We start from the raw sequence: 24186 nt of genomic DNA, 5'->3' as shown, positions 1-24186 counted from the left end.
CTTGCTGCGCTCAGCTTCTGTGGATGAAGCAAACACTCAAAGACTATGACATTCATGTAAAGCAAGTGCCACTCTACTGCGACAACGAAAGCGCCATCAAGATTGCCAACAACCCAGTTCAGCACTCGAAGACAAAGCACATTGAAATTCGTCATCACTTTCTCAGAGATCATGTTGTGAAGGAAGATATTGATATCATACACGTCAACACTGAAGAGCAATTGGCAGATATCTTCACCAAGCCCTTGGATGAGAAGAGATTTCGCAAGTTACGGTGTGAGATAAATATCTTGGAATCCTCAAATGTCCTGTGATCAGGCACACATCCTAACACTTATGCATATTGATGACTTAGATGTGCAACACACGAAGTAAAGTATATCTTCAATCAATGAAGACATACATTCTAAGTGTGAATACATTAATGTGGAATTTGAGTTCGGAGTGCCACGATAATTGTGTGTCGTGTCTGGGTCTAATACTTCCTATACGGTGGGTAACGCCACCACCAAATTCTTCTGTTCGAAGTGTTTCACCCATGCGTTGCATTTGCTATGTCTTCACATTTGGTTTGGCTTCAATCTCAACCTGTCTTCATGATTATCTTCACTATGTTGATTACATATATATACTAGTGTTCTATCCTCTACAGCATTCACTTATAGCTATGTCTTCTTGTTGAATCTTTTGAACTAAGTGAATGTGATCGGACCCTAACCTCTCTATGCTTTCTATCTCAAACTCTATCTCTCCAAGTCATATGCATTCTCTTGAAACTGTCGAATGTCTTCTCTGCATCCTTGTCAGCAAAAGATACAGAGACAAACATTAAGTCCGCTTTCAATGCTAATTCCTTCACCTGAAACCCGGAGAAGTGGGAACGACCACCCGACAATCCAGACGTGCGTAGGAACGTGGAACAACCTCCGATATGTTGCATGATGGCCACGTGTCCTTCAGATGTGAATCGCCAGGGGCACCTGTGTAATAACATTGTGTCGTCCCTGTCCCTATAAATACACGTCTCACCACAGTCATTATCCTTTCTTCCACTCTCGCACAAACCCTAGCGCCACCGCTAGCCCTCGACGACGCCGGCGGCGAAGCTCTAAGCTGCCGCGACCTCTCCGACGCCGTCTTCACGCCGGCCGCGGACATCGTCTTCTCCGCCGTCGCCGTAGGTGTCCTCCGTCGCCAAGTTAGGGCATGGACGATCGAACTGCTCGGCCTCCTCTTCCACTCTGTCTAGCAGTTCTTCGTGTGGTAAATAAAACTTCCTTTTTACGACCCCTTTGATCCTATAGATTTATCACTTTCTATCACAAGCAGTTTCTGTTCACACAAGTTGGATCTATTTCATACTGCATCTCATAATATGCCTAGTATGTTCACTTATGCTTCACAAAGTAGTTAGATTCCTCACTTGTACTGATCCGTGGATTCGTACAAATCTAGAACCAACTCCTTATCTATGAGTGAATGCCTTTGCACGATGAGGTCAATGTCTTCTAAACTGATTTATCTTCAAAATCTTCTGAGAATGCATATTATTTTATTCAGCTATAAGACATTCGGATGGACTATGCCACTCTTAGGGCGACTCGGGCGGAGCCAAGAAACCTAGCCGCCGCCGCCGCGAACTCCCTCCTCCTCTCCCTCCGCCGCCACCTGGGGATGCCGCCAGGCTAAGCCCGGGGGCCGACGGTGGTGGCGGGGGATCTCCTCTCTCACGCGTCTCCGGGTTGGGGTGGGACCCCTAGGCGTGTGGCGGCGTGGCCGATCTAGGTTCTGCGGCGTGGCAGATGGCTGCGGTAGGTGGCGGGCGGCCGGCCCGTCCTCGGATGGCGGCGGCTAGGCGCGGCGGGCGGCCCAGCCACGGATGGCGGCGTGGGCTACGGGCGTAGTGGTCGGCCTTTTCGTGTGGCGACGGGGGCCAGCAAGGTCGCGGTGTCGTGCATACCTCCTTCAGATCGGCGGCGGCGGCGTGGAGGGTCTGGTGATCTCGTCGGCGGCACCTCCAGTCAGATTTGTTCTGACCGATCCGACCGGTGGTGGTGGTCATCTCTTTAGTCATAGGTGGTCGGCCTGAGGCTGGGTGTTCGGATCTCCGGATCCGTGATCCATTACTGGCTGCGAGTCGGGGATACAAAGTTGCCGGTGAAAACCGAGCCGACAGCAGACGATGGCAGCGTTCTACGTTGTTATCTTGATGAAGGCATCGTTGTGTGACTTATGTCGACCCACTCGTACTGCTCTGGGGGAAACCCTAGGGTCTGGTCTTCCAGATCGGCCGATGGCGGCACTATGGTGACGTTTCTCTCTTGGGAGCATCGTTTGTGGAGCAGTGCTGGTGGTCAGAGGCAGGAGATGGAGCGGCTTTGTCTTGCACGGAGTTTCGGTGGAGATGTCAAGTCATGCCTGGCCGACAGGTGCTACGCTTTGTCATGCCTGGTCGGCAGGTGCTACGCTTTGTCATGCCTGGTCGGCAGGTGCTACGCACGACAGATCATCCAGAGACTTCAAGCTGTGTCAGCTGGTGGTACTTGGCGACATGGTGCTGAGGTGTACCTACGGCGACCGCGATGTGCTCAGCATTTCGCGCGCGGGGTGGTGGTGCCGTTGGGCGTCGTGGTGGCGTTGACGGCAGTTAGACCGGGCAAGGATAATGCGGCAGTACATCTCTGAAGATGGAGTAGTGGCAGTTGGCGGCGGCGGCCTCTGAGAGCGCGTCGGACCGATGTGTGCCCCATACCCGGCATGTGGTTTGGTTGGGGTCTCAGGTCTTAGATGTTAGGCTTGGCTGCAAGGTCTGTGGTATTAGGCCCGGACTATCAGCATCCTTTCATCAGCTGGATAGGAGTAGCGATAGTTGTCGTCTGGACGGTGGCTTCAGACTTACTGTTATATTTTTTATAAGGTATTTTGTGAATAATAATATGGCTGCATGCATCACTCAGATGCAGAGGCTGGGGTGATCCTCCTTCTCTAAAAAAATGCCACTCCTAAATTTTTGTGTGTGAAGATTGAATATGTAGATTGACAGTAAAATTTCTCCAGGATCTCTTGCTAATGAAGCTCTTCACATGCCTGTATGACTGTACCTGATCATTTTGCGTGCATATACATTGAGGCGTTTCTATTTGTTTCTATCGACATAGTGTAGCTTGAGATATAGCTGCATGTTAAGTTGGTCACTATGATGTTTTCCCAAAATTCACATGGTAGTACCACGCCTTAGTTTAGGTGGATGCATAAATATGTTGTTTCAGGCGTGACAAATCTAACTATCTAAGAACGCGAGATAATTCCCATGCTTTCGATATGGGGTGAAAATCTAAAATATCATTTTGTAGATAGTATTCTTCCACGGATTCCTTCTTTGGAAAATACGTGATGCTTCTTTTCTGGCGATCTCATATTCTTCCCCTTTAATTACTATATATGTTCCCCGCAAAAAAAAAATACTATATATGTTAGCTAGTCCGTCCAACATTAATCATCTTTACTACTATTATTAAATAAGCAAACATATTCATCCCTATGCGTCCCCGTCTAATGTACACACAACAACCCGAAGCAATTAGAACCATCCAATCAGACTCACACAGTTAGATCTAACCGTCGAGATAACAATATCCCTCACGAGAAGTGCGTTTAGCAATTCAAATCAGCGGACGAAAACTCTGCCTGTGAACGAAAAGCCCCCCAATCAGCGCCTCACGACCCATCCTATCCCTATTCCTACGTGCTCTCCAACCCCAGGCCCGACCTCCGCGGTGACTTCGACATCGACCAACCGCCCATCGCCCTATGCCTCCCCCGCCTGCTCAACGCTCCAGGAGCTCGGCCGCCGCCGCCACGAACGCCGATAAGTATAGTCCGCCGTGCACCGTGGCCGTGGCCTTGATCTCCTCGATCTGGTCGCGCGTTAGCGTGAAGGACGTGATCAACGGAGACGGGGATGGAGGCCCCTGCGCTGTCACTACGCCGACGCCTCGAAGATTGGCGTGCAGTTGGCTGGGTCGGCGCGGGAGATCCCATCGGCGGCAAGGGACGCGCGCGCCGGCAGTGCGGCGGCCTGGTCCGAGTAGAGGCGTAGGCGGGCGAGCGCCTTCTTGTGAAGGAGTGGATGGCTGGAGAACGGCCTGCTCTGTTCTTCAATCGCGTTCCGGTGAAGGAATCGATCGCCAAGAATGAAGTGCTATGTTCTTCAATTTTGTACCTAATTCTGAAGTTTGCTTTCTTCAATCTTGTACATAATTCTAAAGTTTGATTTTCTCTTGCTATCTTCCCCATTAACCGCTCACTGGAATTGATGGAATTAGGAACATCATATTGCTTTCAAGTTGATCAACCTCTGCCCTTTACTCATGGAAGAAGCAACCGAATGAGGACAACCTGCTCTCTTTCTCAATCTGGTGCGTAAGTCTGAATTTTCCCTTTCTCATGCCATCTTCCCATGAATAGATCACTAGAACTGGCAGAATTTTGAAGGCTGCTTTCAACTTGATCAAACTTTCCCCTTTTTGAAGGCTGCTTGGGTGGCAGAGAGGAGTGAAGAGGAGTGGAGTGAAGTGGCTAGGTGGTCCGGTGAACCAATGGGGAGAAATATATGTGGGATCAGGTGGACCGGCGTGGGCACGGACCGACGTGACGGACGCACCCGGGCGTTCCATATCCGCCCATATTTGAACTGGATATGAGAGGTGCCGTCAACCCAGACATTTGAGGTCCGTTTGAGGCGTCAGTCTGGATCGTATTTTCGTGACCGGATAGTGATCGGGGCGTTCGTCCGAGCATTTGAGGCGGTTTTGGAGCGCCCTGCTCTAGATGCTCTAATAGCATGCCGTCGTGTCCTAACTATCTGGTTATTGAAAGAGATCATGACCAATTGTAAGATTTGCAATGCTTGCTGCCTCAGTAGTTGTAGCAGCATTATTATTATCGTCACTGCATATAACTGATCGAGCTCAATGCTCATGACATAGAAGATCGGTTTGAACTAAAAAATCCAAAAGGTCCATTACGAGGACGGAGAAGAACGACCAGTTGTGATCAGATCAGCATCAAGAATCAAATATAACCTCCAATGCCACTGACTGGGTCCTCGTCAGTCGTCACAAACCAATGCTGTGACATAGCAATTGGATGTTAGCTCGATATAAACTCAGCTGAAAGCAGAAGGCGGAAAAAAATAATTAAAACTTGCACCAGCTGGGAATCGAACCCGGGTCTACCGTGGCAGGGTACTATTCTACCACTAGACCATTGACTGTTAATTTTAAGTACCAGCTTAATATAATTACTACATCCAAGTAACAAATACAGAGGCCTCAATGTTACAGCACCGAAAATTTTATACACTAGCAACCACACTGCTCGCGGGAAGTTTATACGAGTGTCCTATTTTTTTACCATATATTTGTTTTTTAATGTGAAATTAATAAATATAAAGGGAACGTAGAAATATGTGGTACTCCCTACGGATGGGAATATAAGTCGGCATAGGTCTTCGGTTTTAATAGCAAAAATTGTGGTGTATGACATACAAAATATTCTTAAAATTACAATGAAGTTTCTAAATATATTTTTTTATGACATGTTTCCTATGACTTAAATTCCCGTGCCAGACTTATATTCCCATCCGGAGGGACTATGCACATATGGAAATTTTAGGTGCAAATGCCAGAGAGTTTCACCCCCTTTCTCAAAAATGATAAGATAAAATGCTAATGTACGGTCACTAATCTAAAAACGGTTTTACATGTTACTATAACTTATTGTGGATGATGGCCAAAAACCAAACCCGTGCCGACAAATATTCCCATTTGAAAGGAGTCCTATTGGGGCGCGCGAGATCATATTGTACCACTATATTAAAAACATCTACCGGGCAACCAAGATCATACTACCAGGGATAGAACACGAGATCATATTGTACCACTAGTCATGTAGTCACGGTTCGTCATGGTTCCCTCGAATGGTTTGTATGAGCATTGCAGGTGCAACTCCTCCAAGGAATCCACATGTGCAGGGAGTAGCGTCACTCACCGGATTGCTAGATCCAAACGGGCAACCTCAGGGCATAGGGAGTGGCAACAACGGTTGGGTGTGGCAAAACTAAAAACACTATGTCGTGTGAGTCACTCTCCTTTATATAAAACTCCCTAACGGGATTCTACACTAGAGGCTCGTTAAAGCTATAAACCCAATCTAATTTGGATCTTAATTTGAATTAGCAGGCTCCATTCCTTTAAGAGTGTGACCTTATAGATTCAAGTACACATGGACACGACCCGAGTAGATGTTGGTAGTGGATCCTAGTAGAACGTGTCGACCCCATGGCCCAGGTTGACCCCTAAGAAGCTCCACCACTGGTGGTGAGAAAATCTAATTAGCATTCTATAAAACACATCAGCTGCCATATTAAAGAGAAGACGGTAAACAAGATCTCCCTACCTGACCCCTCTTGAGGCTACAAAATACTCATTGTTTATATCATTGATTCTAACTCCTACAGAGGCATTCTACAATAGAAAACGAATTAAGTTTGTAATCTGATATTTTTCTTTCGCTTAGATGTCTTCTGTATCGTCTATCTCATACCCCATCCAATGGCCCAACTTTGCTAGCTTCGAATATCCTGAAATTGCTCCTAACCGCCATCCCGAAATAACATGGTTTTCATTTATGGTTGGAACGAAAGTCATGTTCCCATAGCCGGAAAATCCTCTTTGCCATCCTCGTCCATGGCGATGACACCTTCCTCCACCTGCCCGTGTGGTGCTCTTCCCCACCCATGCCGACGACCTCCCCTACATGAGTGGCGTCATCCCAACCAGTTGATGCCCTCCTCTACCATGGAGACGACCTGCCCTACACAAGCGGCACCTTCTCAACCAGTCGGCGACGACCCTCCACCTTCTGATGACACCCTTCTTCACTTGCATTTCCCTCATCCTTCAGCGCCCTACCATCTGCAGTGACAATAGCCATGTCTTATTTCTCCAAGTTTTGGTGGTCCGGCGGATACAACAAGTTCAGCTGCTCCAATTTTATATCAATCCAATGTGCTAGGTCGGTGCAAGATGCAAATTTGAAGTGCTCCAACATGGTTTGTAGGAGAGTTTTGCTCATATGTTCTTCTAGATTTAGACGTTTGCTTTGCGGCTTTTTCCTATTATTAATGCTTCATTGGTTTCTCAAATGTGCTTCTATGTACATATGTATTGTTGCAAGCCAATAAATTTGTGAACTCAGAATAAGTGTGCATCTTATGCTTTCTAATGTAGATATTTTGTGACAATACCTATGCCAAATATGTTGTTGTAAATTTTCTTTACATATTGGCTATTGGATGGAAGCAAATTTGTAGCATGTATGAAACATGTCATGTGCATATATGAATCATTGTAATATATGCCCATTTCTTGGGAAGATGTTATATATGAATTGACGAAGCACAATCATTTCAACCAGTAGTAGTACCATCGGAACATCACTCAGTTACGATGGAAGCAAATTCTTGAGTCAAACGAAGTAAAATTGAGTGCACTTGGTAAAATATAAAATGTTATATTCAACACCAATTTCTCTGATGTCAAAGAAAAATTTAGTACCACTGGAAACATATTTTTTCATATGGAAGCAAATACTATTGTCGCGGACTGGGATCAGGTGACTTGCCTCCTGGCAGTCACGCTGTAACATGCAGCTGTAAATCCAACGTTCATTATTGATCCAACGTACAGCAACGGTTGAAGGCCAAAGACGGCCCAGACTTCAGCGATTTAAGCCACATGATTGGAACCCTGTCTGTCGTGTACAGGTTTTCAACACCTCTGCATGCATCTTCTAAACCTACGAATCTGCTATTAAGTCAACCATAAATTAATCTCTACAATAAAAGAACAAAAACTCAGCAAGATCAAGCACACAAAGCTACATATATTTTTCTTTTACCAAGCTACATAATTTTTTTTCCTTTACCATATAAATACATTTGCTATTAAAGACATCTCCGACGCCCACCCTTGAAACAGACAAGGGCCGGTTTGGATAAGTACGCAGACACTAATTCAGAATCAAATTCATTACATTTTTAATATATTTCTTTTTTTTGCGGTGACATTTTTGATATATTTCAACTAAAAAAACGCCTCAAAATTAAGCTAATCTAAATCTTCGCCAGCCGTCGTGAGCCCCCAAAAATGTCCGACAAGTCCTTGTTGTTCACCATCATGTGTCCGTGTCCATGTAGGGTGGCCGTGAGCCCTAGAAAGTGAAGGTGCAATAGTCGGCAAGAAAAAGTAGGACATGGGTCATGAGCGAACAACACGCAATGGTCCGGACATCCACAAAGCCCCCATTGTATGCCTCCAGTTTGCGGCGAAACAGATGACCGGACCGATCCACGCACGGATGAGATGCCGTGTTAGATAGAAAATTACATTCGGACCACTTGGTACAGACGGATGCAGGAGGTTTAATTGCCCGGGTTGAAGATGCCCTAAGCCAACTACGAACCAATCTCTACAAAAATCAAAAGAACAAAAACTCAGCTAGATCAAGCACGCACCGGTCTGCAATGGCAAGAGTAAACTGTACAGTTAGATCCCAGACTGCCTCCTTCGTCTCATGCGCCGAGTGCTCAATAGCAAGCCAGAGCGCCTGGCGTTCTTCCGCCGGAGACAGCGAGCGTTCGTCTCCATCATCGTGAGGGACCGGCGGTAGACCATGCGAGAAGAGACGCGTCATCGTCGGGTTCCGCCTCCATCCCAAGCGGCGGCGCGCGCACTGCTTCGCCGCGTGCACGCTGCCTCTCGCGGCCACGCCTTCGATTTCGAAGTGCGTGTGCGGGCCAATGGCGCAGGCACTAGCACCCACCGCTGCCCACGTGGAGGAGCGGCCGGCGTGGGGAGGAGATGGCGCGAGGCGGTGCGGACGGTGCTGTCCTGGCGTCGCTGCGCGCGGGCCGGGAAGTTCCAGCTCCAGCGTCCGCGCTGTGCCGACGCTCCTTATTCGGAGCTGCCGCCGGTCTTCACCTTCGACCGCTCCAGCGCAATGCGGAGGGCCATCTCCTCCTCGTAATCGAGCTCGGAGCCGGAGTCGATTTTTGTTTGACCGGTCAATGATCGGACGGCCTACCCGGGCGCTTGTCCATGGTTCGAGAGGTCCGATTGGGTTGATTTTTTTATCGGTTAGTGACCGGACAGGTTGCCCGGACGTTTGAGACGCGTATGAAAGCCCGGCTGTAGATGCTCTTAATTTCTACAAAAATCAATAGAACAAGAGGAGTTTTTGTTGTTTTGAATTTTATAAAGATTGATGTGTGCTTGATCTGGCTGAGTTTTTGTTCTTTCTTTTTGTAGAGATTGATTTATGGTTGCCTTAAAAGCAGATTCATAGGTTTAGACGGATGTCAGAGGTGTTGCAAACCAGTACAAAACAGACAGGATTCCAATCACGTGGCTTAAATCGCTGAAGTCTGGGCCGTCTTTTGCCTTCAACCGTTGCTGTACATTGGATTAAAATGAACGTTGGATTCACAGCCGCATGTTACAGTGTGACTGCCAAGAGGCAAGTCACCTGATCCCAGTCCTATTGTCGCACATGCAACAAGTATTTGTAGATGGAAGCAAATATTATTGTAGAACGTGGAACAAATAATTCTCACATGGAAGCAAATATCATTTGCACTAGAAATATATTTCGTAAATGATGGTACTTATGTTGCTATATATTGTTAGATGAAGTACATTTTAACTGTGCTTGAAGTCTATGGTGTTTGTAAAAAAATTCTTTGCATGGAAAGAAAAATAACTTTTTATTGGACAATCTTTTTGTTACATGGAAGCAAATTTATATTCTATTATAAGCAAAATTACAATAGCTTGGGAACAGAAATTTCACTAATATAATTCATTTTTTGTTCCAATTAATATGGATGGGACCACCTAATTAACTAATCCACCATGATTCTTGGATCCCTTTGTTTTAGGAAGCAATTAAATTACTTGGAAACTACCTAGAGGAGACCCCAGGTTCCACTACTGATCCAACAAGCTGAAGCATTATAATCTAATGGAGTTGGGCCGGTATGATGGAATGCTAGGGATCAATACTCTGATCCCTAGTGGTTCCCTTTAAATAACCCATTTGGGGCTAAAGCCCCTTTGAGTAAGCATTTTCAACAGAAAAACTTGACTAAATCTGTCATAATGTTTTTCATAATCAAGCTTAAAAACAAAGCCATGAGTTCTATTATCCTAGCATCATGAACAATTTCATGTGCAACAACTACATTTTAAACTATGTATCTACCTTTTAAGAAATCGGTCTGGTTTTGGGCACTAAGATCATCGCATATAGGGCTAAACCTATTGGTAGCACACTTAGAGCATCTCCAGCCGTTGTACCCCCCATGAGGCCTTTTTTCCGCCTCGTGGGGAGGCACCGGCGGACTTTTTGTTCTGGGAATGACAAATTTTCCAACTGTCCCCCCCACCCAACCGACGAACGCACCAGCGCAAATGACTCCTCCCAGATGGCCGCCGTCGCCGACATACTATGGCTGGAGGTAGGCCACCGTCATCTACGTCGACAACGACTACGGCCGCGGCAGCGTCAACACCCTCGGCGACGCGCTCGAGGCCTAGCGCGCCAAGGTCTCCTTCAAGGCGCCCTTCCCTCCGGACTTCGACGCAGCCTCCATCACCGACCTGCTCGTGCGGGTCACCATGATGTGGAGTTCCGCGTCTGCGTCGTCCACGTCAACCCGGACTCGACCCCACCCTGGCCGCGCGCACCCCTGGCGGCCACGCGCGCCCCGCCCCGCCGCGCTCGCCCCGCCTCATCGCTGGCCGGACCTGCCGCGCGAGCTCCGCCCCACCCTGGCCGCCGCGCCGGCCCCTGGCGCCCACGCGCGCCCCGCCCCGCCGCGCTCGCCCCGCCTCATCGCTGGCCGGACCTGCCGCGCGAGCTCCGCCCCACCCTGGCCGCCGCGGCGGCCCCTAGCGCCCACGCGCGCCCCGTCCCGCCGCGCTCGCCCCACCTCATCGCTGGTCGGGCCTGCCGCTGCTGCTTCTTGACCTCCAGCCGCCGCGTGAGCTCCGCCCCGGCCACGCACAGGGGAGGCACCAGCCGCGGGCGGCGACGCTGCGGGGAGGCACCTGGGCCGCGGGCGGAGTAGGGAGAGAGAAGCGGATGGGGAGAGAGAAGGTGGGGGTCGGGCTGAAAGCGACGAGGGAGGGGGAGATGTGGCTGCAGGTGGGCCTTTGCATGCATAAACAAACCGCTGACGCTCTCAGATGCCTCCCTGGGGGCTGGGTTTCGGGTGATACTGCCGGCGCTAAAATTGCATGAAACCGGCGAAAAAAGCGATCCTGGGGGCGTGAGTGCGAGATTTTTTTCACTGTCGGCGCTCTCAAAGTTAGAGAAAAGGGCCTCTTGGGGAGCCTAGTGGAGATGCTCTTAGAGAAGGTCTTAGAGATATAATTAATCAAAGCAATGTGTGTAAACAGAGATAAGTCAATCCTAGACAGGCCTAGTTCTCCCTTATCCTAGGTGGAGAACATGTCCATGAAGTCATGCTAAATTACATCAAAGAAATTTAATAGAGCCGGAAAGGAAATCCATCAGGCAAAGGTGCACCTTCTACACAGGAGCCAAAGTCAACACCCTTAACCTCAGGTTCAGTAAAGGATCATCTAAAGTACTATTATATTCAGGGGATATACATCCCAAAAATAGTCAGTAAATTCCAGGTCTAAGCAATCTTCTATATCAAATAAACCTTATAGTAATTGACAACAACTTTAATGATATCATGGGTATGATGAGAAAGTCTAAGGGAGCCATCTAGAGAGGTGATTTTTTTTTCTTCCTCCTCATCTGGTAAGAAAGAGCATGAAAATATGCAATGTTATGCTCACCCTCGAGAATATCTCTCTCCCTTGATCTTTATCTGGACTTGATCTCCTAACTATTCAGATATTCTGTAGTTCATCTACAATTTTGGACATATGTAGTTTAGATGATGGAGAAAAATGCTTGGTCTCAGAAATAATATCAAGTAATCCATATTTAGATGTGTGTGTGTGGGGGGGGGGGGGGACAAAGATAGGATCTCAAAAATAGTATCAAGTAAATCATATTCAACAACAAGTTGTTGCTTACACTTACTCTCGGCAACCTCTACATTAGCACTATCCTCTAACAGATTTATTATATTCCTAATTTTAGGTTGCCACTTAATAACAGGATGCCTGCAATTACAAGGAGAGTTCCAGTATTTGTCAACCACCTCCATAATCCCTTTAATTTCCAACCACCATTTCATTACTCTTATCAGAGGATGATTTTACTTAATTAAAATCATTGAATAGATCTACCCAGTGTTGATCCACCACTTCATTACTCTTATCAGAGGATAATCTAACATTCCAAACTAGTCCTACTACCATCAAATATCAATTTTCTTCTCCAATTTTCCTTTGTAGAAATTTGTAATCAAGACTCTTTAAGATTTACAAACTCGCTAGTGTGAGAGGGTTCATCATCACTACTCTCATAATGAGGGCCCATTCCAGCTTGCTCCTCCCCACGGTATGCAGAATAATAGGGTTTCCTATTCCACAAAATAATATCAAGAAAGGATCACGATACACAAGTCAAGAGATTCTTAAAAGCCTATTATTTTTCATTTAATAGTACAAGCACTTTGATCCCCTAGCTTGGTGATGACAAGCATTTTGATCCGACCAAAATGCTCCATGGTTGTGCCCCCAGCTCCCCTGGTCCTGACTACCGCCCTGCTGCGTGCCAGTGAGCGGCTCCGACCCTCGCCGTGCTGCTCCGTTGTGCCGGCCTGCCGCTGTTCACCGGTGCGCGCTATCCCCTGCTTCCCTGCCTAACTGGTTGTCTGAGTGCTGAGTCATGAGTGCCTTTTGCCTTACCTTGGTGTCTTTCCACTTGTACCGTGTTCTTCACTTTTATAGTATGTATGTGTATGAAGTAGACAAGTAGTGAACGAACCAAAATTGAATTGAAAAATGTGTGTGTGTGTGTGTGTGCACGCGCGCGCGCGTGCCAGTCGTATATGCATGTGCAGGGTATTGTTGAACCCATTTTAATGTATTTGCCACTTTCATTTCATGTTGTAGAAATAGAAGATGAAGATATATTTTTATTGATGCCCATAACGGGAGTGTTCGCACCTATCATTTCAGATCTTCAGACCGAGGGAAGCAAATAGTCGAGAGGACTGAATCAACACCACAAATTGAAACAATGGTAGAAATGTGACCACCACCTTTGACTTCAAGCAACCAACGTGCGATGTCAAACCGAGAGAGTAACAATATTAGTATGCCTGCTCCTGCCCGTGTTCAATTTTGTGAAGGTGAATAGATGATATATCATTTTCAATCATTTAGGTCTCTCAAAGGGGTTTTACCTCGCCGAAGTGGTAAGTTTTAAATTTGTATCGATGATAATCAGTCTACTTGATGCTTACACGTTTTCTTATGGAAGTATACTTTTACTGCCCTAAAGGTGTTGGTTCCTCTACCGCTGTTCAAGTTATCACTATTAGGGAAAAACTTATAGGCAGACGCTTACTAGTAGCGAGGGTTTATAACCCTCGCTACTGTTACTTACTAGTAGCGTGGGTTTTTACCCCTCGCTACTACTAAGTTGATAGTAGTAGCGCGGGTTTTTAACCCTCGCTACTACTAAGTGGTCTCTGCCGTGCGCCCCCGGAACATGCCATAGTAGTAGCGAGGGGTATAAACCTGCGCTACTACTAAGTTGATAGTAGTAGCGCGGGTTTATAACCCTCGCTACTACTAAGTGGTCTTTACCGTGCCCACCCGGGACATGCCATAGTAGTAGCGAGGGGTATAAACCCGCGCTACTACTATCGACCCACCAAGACATATGTACACATAGCGTGCCGAGGCCCAAATCCAAACCCACACTCTTCTGATTCCCCTTCTCCCCCCACTCACCATTCCCTTCCTCACCCACCACCACTGCCGGCCTCGCACCTCGGCGGCACTCAAAAATCTGGCGACCTCCTCTTCCCCTTCCCCTCCATCCTCGACGGCACTGCAGACCCCTCCCCTCCCCTTCCATGCTCCTTCTTCTCCGCTGGTGGAAGGAGACGGAAACCAGCAAAGCGTCATCCATGGCGGCGGCCAGATCCGCCATGGACGCAGCCACTTGCACCTCCTCACCGGGTCAAGGGTCCCATGACAAGCAGCAGCAGGTCATCGAGCTTCATCTAGGGTTTCGGGCGTCAGCTCCAACTCCGGCGGCCACCGGTGAGTTCCTCCTCCTACTTCTCTCTATCTCTCTATTCCTCTTTCTAATAATTTTCTCTTCTCTTGTAGCAGCAGTAGACGAGAGGTACGGGCACAAGTTGGGTGGGGAAGCACCATCACCACGGACAACTTCATCCCCTCCAGGACAAGTAGCAGCCATGGATGGAGAGGACGATGCCCAGCAAAAGCAGCCGCCATGGATGGAATTTTTTTTAATTCTCAATTAGTCAGTAGTAGCTCGGGGCCTTGAAACGCGCTACAACTAAGTAGTAGTAGCGCGGGTGGCAACCGCGCTACCACCCGCGCTACTGCTAAAAGTTAGTTGTAGCGCCCTAGCAGTAGCGCAGGCCTCCGCGCTACTGCTAGGCAATTACCCGCGCTACTACTAGGGTTTTCCCTAGTAGTGTATGGGAGGCACATATGAGGTAACCAATTGATTTGGTACTTTTTTGTATCCCCATATTATTATTTGTACCTATGTCATGTTTTATCTATTACGTTGAACCATTGAGCATTGAGTTTACATTCTAGATTTCTTGAGAATTTTAACTTTATTTTGTTTGTTTTGCATGTGGTGTTTTTTTCAGAAATGGTATGAGATATTGTTATAATGCCAAAAAATCCCATGTTACCAAGAAAATTTTGGCCTGGGATTTGCTTTATTTCTGGCTCCGCCACTGAGCCTGGGTGTTGTGTTCGTGCTATGCTCGTTGTTCGCAGTGAGTGGTAGTCATTTTAAACTTACGATTCCGCCTTCTCTAAAGATATGGTACACCTAACCGTGCTCTTGAAAAAAGATACTTATGCACGGTAAAGGGCCTCGAGGGCCAGCCCAATAAGCAAATGAAATAAAAGGCTGGGCTGCGTCCGTGGACGGTGATCGTTCTTGGCCCGGCGTTCTTGAGGGCATGAGAGCCCACACAAAAGTAGAACTAAGTTTACTCTAATGCCAAAATGTCAATGCTCAATCTCAAGAATAACCTAATCTAAAAAAACTCAAGAAGAATATGGAATTAAACCTTCGACAAGAAATTTGTTCTGATTTTATCATGAAAAATGAAACATTGTGATGACTAGCACCATATAAATATATTTTGGTTCCGTCCATATGCAGAATTATGTGGTACATTTAAGATCAAGAAGGACGCTACAGAAATAGACATTTTGGTATTTTTTATATATGTGCAATTATATGGTACATTTAAGATCAAGAACAACGCCAGAAATTGGGTCCCCACCAGCCGGAAACACTTAAGTGCCATTATGTTGAGAGAACGGTTTTTTTTTTTGGTCTTTGTTGGGTTTACCTCTTCTTTGTTCAACTCTTCTTATTTTAGTGACATAAAGTGTAGTACATTGAAAGGGTATGAGATAATTCTCTGGCTACGTTACAAGCAAAATAAATATTGCACATTGAAAGTGTATAAGACAATTCTTTGGCTACGTTACAAGAAAAATAAATATAGCACATTGAAAGGGTATAAGGCAATTCTTTGGCTGCGTTACAAGAAAAATAAATATAGCACATTGAAAGGGCATGTGATGGTTAATGCATGTTTTTTTAAGAGCAGAAAGCAAATCAAAATGCATTGAGAACTCTATTAGGCATGTAAATAAACCCACAACTAATAAAAACATGTTTTATTCCTTGCATGTACCTTACAAAGGTTCAGAGTAGTAATCGCTACAAGTTTGATCCGACCTCTAAACTCTCCCACGATTTGGATCCATGATGCTATTCATCACTTGATAAGGTTAGTGATGGCCGTGCAAACTATCGCTGTCTGCACGGAGTAGAGGCTACGTTGCTTGAGAGGTGACGGGACGGCGGCCTTCACAAAGGCATCATCGCACTGGTGCGCCAGGGAGACGGCCTTTGCGGCCTCCTCTTTCCCCGCGGCGTAATTCCGGCCGTTGATCTCGTCGTAGGCTCCAGCAAACGCGAACTTCATGTTGTCGTACAGCCCCTGGCATTGCCCAAGGGCGACCTTCGTCTTGGCATCCATGCTCGGCTTCGCTAGTAGGCGCTCGATGTCATGGATGGCACCATAGGCGTTGTTGACGCCCATGTTAGCGGCTATCTTGGCCAGGCCCCATGTGTCTGCGTCGGAGCTCTGGTAGTGCTTTCTCAATTTCGACACGCAGAAGTTGTAGTTGACATGCGCATCCTCGTCGGCCGCCGCCTTGCAGGTTGTTTCCACGGTCGCGTCGACACCGCACAACACGAGAAGGACGGCGGTTACGACCACAAGAGCTGCCGGTGGCCTCATGGATCTTGTTGGTTGTATGTGGATGGAGAGAGATGCTAATCTGGGGTAATTTTGTCTGCGCCGCACAATACTATATGGAGAAAGCGTACATGATGTCTATTTATAGGCAGAGGCACCCTGAGGATGAGTACAACTATTTACAGGTTACAGCTATATCTAGGATATTTTTATCAAATGCTAATGCTTGTTTCATTTAATTAGGCTAGTAATTAGGATATTAACTGTCAGTTACATCTTGCCTTTTCTTCTTCTAGAAACGTCAGTTACATTATTGTAAAAAAGGCTATGAGTTACTCAATTTTTCCATGGATGGGCTTAAGCCCGACCCAAAAATCCTACGCCTGATCCCGGCCCAAATAAAAATGGCAGTTTCCTATTATTAATTTAAAAAAAAAGTGCTTCGGCTTGTTCACGTGGTTGGCTTCCTCGAATAGATTTACTTGGCACGATGGACCAATTTTGCTCACCTACCAACCAATGGACTGCATTGCGCACGCAAGCAGTGACGATCGGCGTCGCCTAAAAAACAGAAGTTTGACTGCATACAGGGAACCCCAATACTCCTAGCTAGAATATTGTTTTGGATTTGGACTGCCGGCGTGCTAAATGAACAACAGTACTACTAGTGCTCGATGATGAAGTACATAAATGGACCCATAGTAGTGCACTGCAAACACAGAGGAAGAAGAAGAAGAAGAAGAAGAAGAAGAAGAAGAAGAAGAAGAAGAAGGGATGGCGCCTATGAAGGTGTACGGCTGGGCGGTGTCGCCATGGATGGCGCGGGTCCTCGTCTGCCTGGAGGAGGCCGGTGCCGAGTACGAGTTCGTGCCCATGAGCAGGAACGGCGGCGACCACCGGCTGCCGGAGCACCTCGCCAGAAACGTACGTGTGCTCTGCGCTTCTCCCTATCTGGTTCAGCTTTGCTACTTTAGTTCTGTATAGGAAGCAAGAAACAGAGAGATGATCAACTGCGTTTGCGTGGCCAAGGTCACCTACTACTACTAACACTGTTCCCGTCCAACAATTCTGCAGCCCTTCGGCGAGATCCCGGTGCTGGAGGACGGCGATCTGACGCTCTACCGTAAGCCTTCATGGTTTTTTTTTATTTTATTTGATTTTTTAACACTATTTTGTTTTGATTCAGTAGCTATGTTTTTCTATGAATTATTAAGAAATTTGGTGGGCGTGACAAAAAAACATGAGTGTTACTAATTTCTCTACGTGATTTTTTTTCATCAGAATCCCGTGCCATCGCAAGGCATATTCTGCGCAAATGCAAGCCCGAGTTTCTAGGAGCGGGCAGCCTCAAGGAGTCGGCGATGGTGGACGTATGGGTCGACGTGGATGCCCACCAGCTTGAGCCCGTACTCAAGCCCATCGTGTTTAACTGCATCATCAACCCGTTCGTTGGGAGGGACGTCGACCAGGGCCTCGTCGATGAGAGCGTCGAGAAGCTCAAGAAGCTGCTGGAGGTGTATGAGGCGAGGCTCTCAAGCAACAAGTACTTGGCCGGTGATTTCGTCAGCTTCGCCGACCTCACCCATTTCTCCTTCATGCGCTATTTCATGGCGACGGAGCATGCGGTTGTGCTCGATGTGTATCCGCACGTAAAGGCATGGTGGGAGGCGCTGCTGGCAAGGCCGTCGGTCAAGAAGGTGATAGCTGGCATGCCTCCGGACTTTGGATTCGGGAGCGGGAACATACCATGATAAGGCATATGCTTTGTGTGCTTGTGATGCTCTAATCATCTCTACCCAACCCACGAGCAATAAAGTAAGCAAAGTGTGGGTGTGGGTATGAAATAACTTGTTTCGGTGAATTGTTTCCTAATACCAATTAGAATTGATTCTCAAAAAAAGTAAGTTCAGGTCTATGCCCTCTATTTCTGTCAGCAGTACCATGGTTTTCACACCAATGTTGTTGCAAAGTCTCTACTATTACTTAAAAAGAATGTAAGGTTCCGTTTCACCTTTCTTCCCATCACTCCTTCGTCCAAACTTCCCCGTATAATAAGCAATCACCTTAATTTAACCTTCTGGATCAATTCTACTTTAATTTACTTGCCAAACTTCTTATCAAAACATAAGGTAAATCATGGGTAGAATTTGATTAACATTTATTTACACAATCGCATATCATGGACAGGTAAATCACTTCTGATCAAAATATAATGTAAATCATGGACATAATTTAATGAGCATTTATTTACACAATGGCATAATATGGGCAGGTAAACACAAGCTAATGTAATACAATATTTATATCCCGTTGCGACGCATGGGCGTTGTTCTAGTCAACTAAAGATATTCTGTGTGGTTTCTCTTTTCGATCAAAAAGTAACATGGGAATCATACCCACTTGACATATAGAAAAAGTAGAAACATACTATCTACCAAACTCATTGTAAGTGAGTACTTCGAGAAAACTCACGAACCTACATCCGCACAGAAGGTGGTGAAGCAGCCATGAATTTTCAATTATGTGAGAATAGGAACATTCGCCTACTTCATCAGCTTTACCTAAATGTAGGTATTCTTGACATAGTAGTAATCATCTGGCCCTTGTTCATACATCGGTCTTAGAGGATGGTGCTTCTAGAAGACAATGTCTCCCTTTTGGAAGATGACCCCCCCCCCCCCCCCCAAAAAAAAAGAAAAGTTACTTTTTAAGATCTTGCGCGTATTGCACCTAGCCAACAATAAGTGTTCTCCATAATAAAGGAATCAAATGGGAGGACAAACATCGGTCCGTAGGATACTTGTCGCCTTCACTGACACATGAGTACAGCCAAATGGTTAGTGTGGAAGAGGACTGGAGACAATGAATAGTGGCAATGCCATTCCACGGCGCATGCTCCGTAATTTGAAGACTACTGAGAGGTGAATCATGATTTTGGCAGGGTTATATTTGAATAAAGGCAATCATGAATCAAACCGGTTGCGCAAGAGTTAGTTCCAATGGACAAGAGTTGTGGCTGCATGCCCCCCTAATTTGATTTTTGATTTCCCCCAAAAAATTGCCATTGTTAGTTTATGATGTAACTGCCGCTTTATTTTTTGGAAATAACTGTAATTTAAGTTGATAAGTTAATTGACACGACATCATTTTGGCTTCACCAGGTGAATAGTAAAATGAGAAAATATATCCAATTTTTTTGGTATGGGCTAAAAATAATATTATATATACTAAATATGTTCATGTCTCCAACACGCGTGCAAATTTTCATGAGAAAACAACACATATTGTGATTTTTTGGGAGACTGGAACAAAATCTATGCTATGAGACCACAATGTTTGTTGTTTCCACATGAAAATTTGATTGGATGTCAAAGCAACAATGGATCTACTAGAGGGCAGGCGATGGGATTTATTTTGTAGAGAAATGATAACTCGAGAACATTCTCTGATTAGGAGGTCTTGAAAACACCTCCACAATCATTGGGTCCAAATCATGCAAATGGCAATCGTTGTAAAAAAATCATTGGTATTTGTGTGTGCTACATGGCAATTTTCACTTTCGGTCATGACAAGTTTTTTAACATTGGATGGCAATTTTCTGTTGTCATCAAAACTTTATTTCTCAAACAATGGCCATCTCGTTTATAATTTGAGGCAAAATAAAGTCTATCAAAACATTGTTTTAGTGTTAGCTTATCTGAGTCTTGGGACTCTAATGCCCCCGACATTGCCATGGCAACTTTCTTTTTTGAAAATAAGAGACTTTATTCCTCAATGGTAGCCATATCGCTTACAATGTCCAAGAGAATAAAGTCACCAATAGTATCCGAAGAGTAGGAGGATCTAGTAGCATTGTTGAGGAAATCGTTAACTGATAGCTGCTCGGTTGGCTAGCGAGTAGGGGATTGATCGGCTAATCGGCAAGTTAATCGACCATTTAATTAATTAATCGGACGATCTTTCGGTTTATCGGCTACTCGGTGACCCTATGAGTAGGGATTAATCGGCAAGTTAACTGGTTAATCGGATGAATTCTTGAACATGGTCTAGTACAATAAGAATGCTTAGCTAAACTTTTTGCTACCTCATTAGCTTCTCTAGAACAAAAGGCAAAGACAACACTAGTAAAATCTAGAGCCAAATTGTAAACGATATGGCCATACACTTTTGCTTTGTAGTTTTGTTTGGTCGTTCGTGACTGTCTTTGGACTTGCATGGCCGCGGTGGAGCTGGGCCCCAGGTACCCAGGGCCCAGGCCCGGGGCGTGGAATTTTTCCATAGTTACTATCTGTATACATTATTATATAGGCCCGGGGTATAGCCCAGTCAAAGGCAAGCCCAAACCCCATATGGGCTGGCTCGTTAGTCCCACTGATCCACACACTTCAACACAGAGGCACGCAACCAGACACTCAGATTTCCTATTTGACACATTTTGCATCAAAATGTTGATGTGTCGCAGAAGCATCGACTGAGACAGGCCGAGCCATTTAGAAGCAAGACGTGTCTTCCATTGATCCCGGTTTTGGGAATGTTCCAGAAGGTTTCAGCTGGATTTTTCCGGTTTTGGGAACCTTCTAAAAGGATCCTGAACCGGGTTTTTATTCAGTTTTTTTCGTTTCTCTATTTTTTCCTTCTTTTTCTGTTTCTTTTTTACTTTCTCACTTTTTTATTTTTCTTTTTTCCTTTCTTTTTCTTTTTTTCCTTTTTTCTGTTTCTCCTTTTCTTTTCTTTTCGTCAATTTTTATTTTCTTTCCTATATTTCTCTTTTCAACAAATGATTCAGAAAATTAAATAGTTTACACTTTTTAGATTTTATTGATTTTTTAAAATGTTCCTGTTTTGAAATGTTGTTCATAATATCCATAAAATTTTAGAACTTCTAATATTTGTTCACTTCTATTACAATTTTTTATAATTCCATAAGTTAAAAATGTTACATTGAAATAAAAAAATAAGAAAATGTTCTCTCTTTAAAAAAATCAATTTTTTTTAAATGTCATGCTTTGAAAACTTCTTCGCGGATTTTATAGATATTCGTAATTTCAAATTTTTCCCTGAATTCAAATTTTTCCATGTTTTGAATTTTGCCACGCATATTTATTTTTATGTTCACAAATTCAAAAAAAATCTAGAATTTAAACTAAGTTCCAGCTTTCCAAATTTGTTCACAAACTCGGAAAATGTACATGCAATTTCGACAAATATTCGTGTTTTTGAAAAAATTATTTGTAATTTCAAAAAATGTATTCATTTTCAATTTCTGTTCCTTTTTTCAGAAAATGTTTTGCGTCTTTTTAAAATTTCTTCCAAATGTCAAAAAAGATCACCTTTACTATTTTGATCCTTTTTTCAAAAAATATTTGAAAACCAAAAAATGTTCGTATTTCATGAAATGTTTGAGGTTTCAAAATTTTGTTCACAAATTTGATAATGTTTGCGTTACGGAAAGTTTAGTTTTTTCCAAAATAAAATCACGTTTTTGCGAATGTTCGATCCCTCAAAAAGAAAAGCACTAGCAGGAGGTCTTCGGTTAGATCCCTCAGTGGGACTTCAGTTTTTGTGAATCTTTTAAATTTTTGCCGCTGTCAATTGTTTCCTTAATTGTTGCGCTGCTAACCCATCACAAGATCTGTCTGTCGTACTGGCTAGCACAGCCCGCACATTACTACAAGTTGGCGGTTCGAATCCTAGCGTTCTTTTTCGCAGTTTTTCACCTCACGGACGCCAAATGGGCCGGCCCAGGTGATCCGCCCCTATGCGAAACGTGGATTCTTTGACGCAAAGAGCGTCACATAGGGAGAGCTCCTCCTTGGCGCCTTTAGCGCCCGTTACCCAAGCCAGCGCCCGCTGAGTCGCTTGCATGGGCCTGGCCCAGCAACGCTCGCTGGCTGCCGCTGCTCGTTCGCTGGCTGCTGCCGTCACTCGATCGTGGACTCCTGCCGTTCACTCGCTAGCTGTGTCGCTTGCTAAAAAAAGTTGCCTGCTCGATCACTTTTTTTGGCTTGCTAAAAAAATGCTACAGTACGTACTGGTTTTCTTGGAAAATGAACTGGTTTGCTACAGTATGTACTCTGGTCCTTTGAAAAAAGTTCATCGAATTCCGAAAAAGTTCACCGAATTTGAAAAAAAGTTCAACGAGTTCGAAAAAAGTTCATCAAATTCAGAAAAAGTTCACTGTATTCAGAAAAAAGTTCATAGAATTCAAAAAAAGTTCACAGAATTCAGAAAAAAATTCTTCGAATTCTGAAAAAGTTCACCAAATACGAAAAAAGTTCAACGAGTTCAAAAAAAAGTTCATCAAATTCGGAAAAAGTTCACCGTATTCAGAAAAAAGTTCACCGAATTCAAAAAAAGTTCACAGAATTCAGAAAAAATTTCATCGAATTCAGAAAAAGTTCACCAAATACGAAAAAAGTTCAACGAGTTCGAAAAAAAGTTCATCAAATTCGGAAAAAGTACACCGTATTCAGAAAAAAGTTCACCGAATTCAAAAAAAGTTCACAGAATTCAGAAAAAAGTTCACCGAATTTGGAAAAAGTTCATCGATTTCGGAAAAAGTTAATCAAATTTGAAAAAAGTTCATCGGATTTAAAAAACGTTCATCAAATTTTCAAAAAAATCATCAAATTCAAGAAATTGTCATCGATTTGCAGAAAATATTCGTGAAGGCAAAAAGTTTCGCGAATTTAAAAAAAGGAAAAGAAATAGAAAAGAAAAAGAAATAAAGGAAGGGAAAACAAGCAAACAATCACATGAAAGGATTTGGTGGGTTGGTCGTGGCGTCTTACTCTAAACTAACGGGCGCTTAAGGCACCAAATAGGAACCAGCCACATAGGTGCTCCCATAGACTCTACTAAAAAAAAAGGAGCTCCCATAGACACTAAGTTCCAGAAAGTCAGTTTGAGTGTTTTTTTTTACAAATAAGTCAGTTTGAGCATTAGCGGTACCTACCGGCAGATATCCATCCATTCATTGTTCGTCAAGATTAGTGTAACAGCTGGCCCACTCAGATGTATTATCACAGCCACTAACATGCATGTCAGGGAAGAACTATTAGGAGTACTTTTTTTCCGCATGCATGCAGCATCTCTTCTCTGTCTTCACCCCGAACAAATCGATGCACTTTTATTTCATCTTAGACAATTTAAACCACTCACATCTTTACAAATATAAGTTCGTTTGCAAAATAATTTATATATCTGAATTGTTAGCGCCAAGATCTTTAGAACTTGACCAATCTTGAATACATTTCAAACACGTTTAAATTTTGACGTTTCACATTTTGTATGTGAAACAAACCCATTTTCACTAAAAAAATGTGAAACAAACATTTTTTTTCACTAGAAATATGTGAAATCAGCCTATTTCACAAGAAACCTGATATGAAATGAGTGGAATATGTTAGATGAAATGAGTGAAGTCCATTTGAAAATGTGTGAAATCTATTTTAAAGTGAGAGAAATGTGTTAGTAAAGTGAGAGAAATATGTTAGTATAGAATCTTTTTTGAAATGAGTGAAATATGGTATCATAAAATATGTTAAATGTGTGAAATCTGATATAAAATCTTGTTTGAGATGAGTGAAATATGTTAGATGAAATGAGTGAAATCTATTTGAAAATGTGTGGAA

The 24186-nt window shown here is 44.4% G+C and overlaps 2 protein-coding genes across 2 annotated transcripts; one reads left to right on the top strand and one right to left on the bottom strand.

The window, feature by feature from the left end:
- Positions 1-15950: 15950 nt before the first annotated feature.
- On the bottom strand, positions 15951-16678 carry LOC147967690 (pectinesterase inhibitor 8-like). The gene has a single exon (XM_087522508.1). The coding sequence runs from the start codon at positions 16592-16594 to the stop codon at positions 16067-16069; it is 528 nt and encodes a 175-aa protein (XP_087378634.1). The 5' UTR covers positions 16595-16678; the 3' UTR covers positions 15951-16066.
- Positions 16679-17259: 581 nt separating this feature from the next.
- Positions 17260-18574, top strand: LOC147967689 (glutathione S-transferase 4-like). The gene is made up of 3 exons (XM_087525350.1): positions 17260-17476; positions 17627-17675; positions 17834-18574. The coding sequence occupies exons 1-3, from the start codon at positions 17327-17329 to the stop codon at positions 18301-18303; spliced, it is 669 nt and encodes a 222-aa protein (XP_087381476.1). The 5' UTR covers positions 17260-17326; the 3' UTR covers positions 18304-18574.
- Positions 18575-24186: the final 5612 nt, after the last annotated feature.

This window comes from Triticum urartu, chromosome 5A, assembly GCF_056163025.1.
Source record: "Triticum urartu cultivar PI428250 chromosome 5A, HENAU_Tu73, whole genome shotgun sequence".
In the NCBI taxonomy this organism is placed as follows: domain Eukaryota; kingdom Viridiplantae; phylum Streptophyta; class Magnoliopsida; order Poales; family Poaceae; genus Triticum; species Triticum urartu.
The sequence above is the reverse complement of the archived record's forward strand: the minus strand, read 5'-3'. Positions and strand labels throughout refer to the sequence as shown.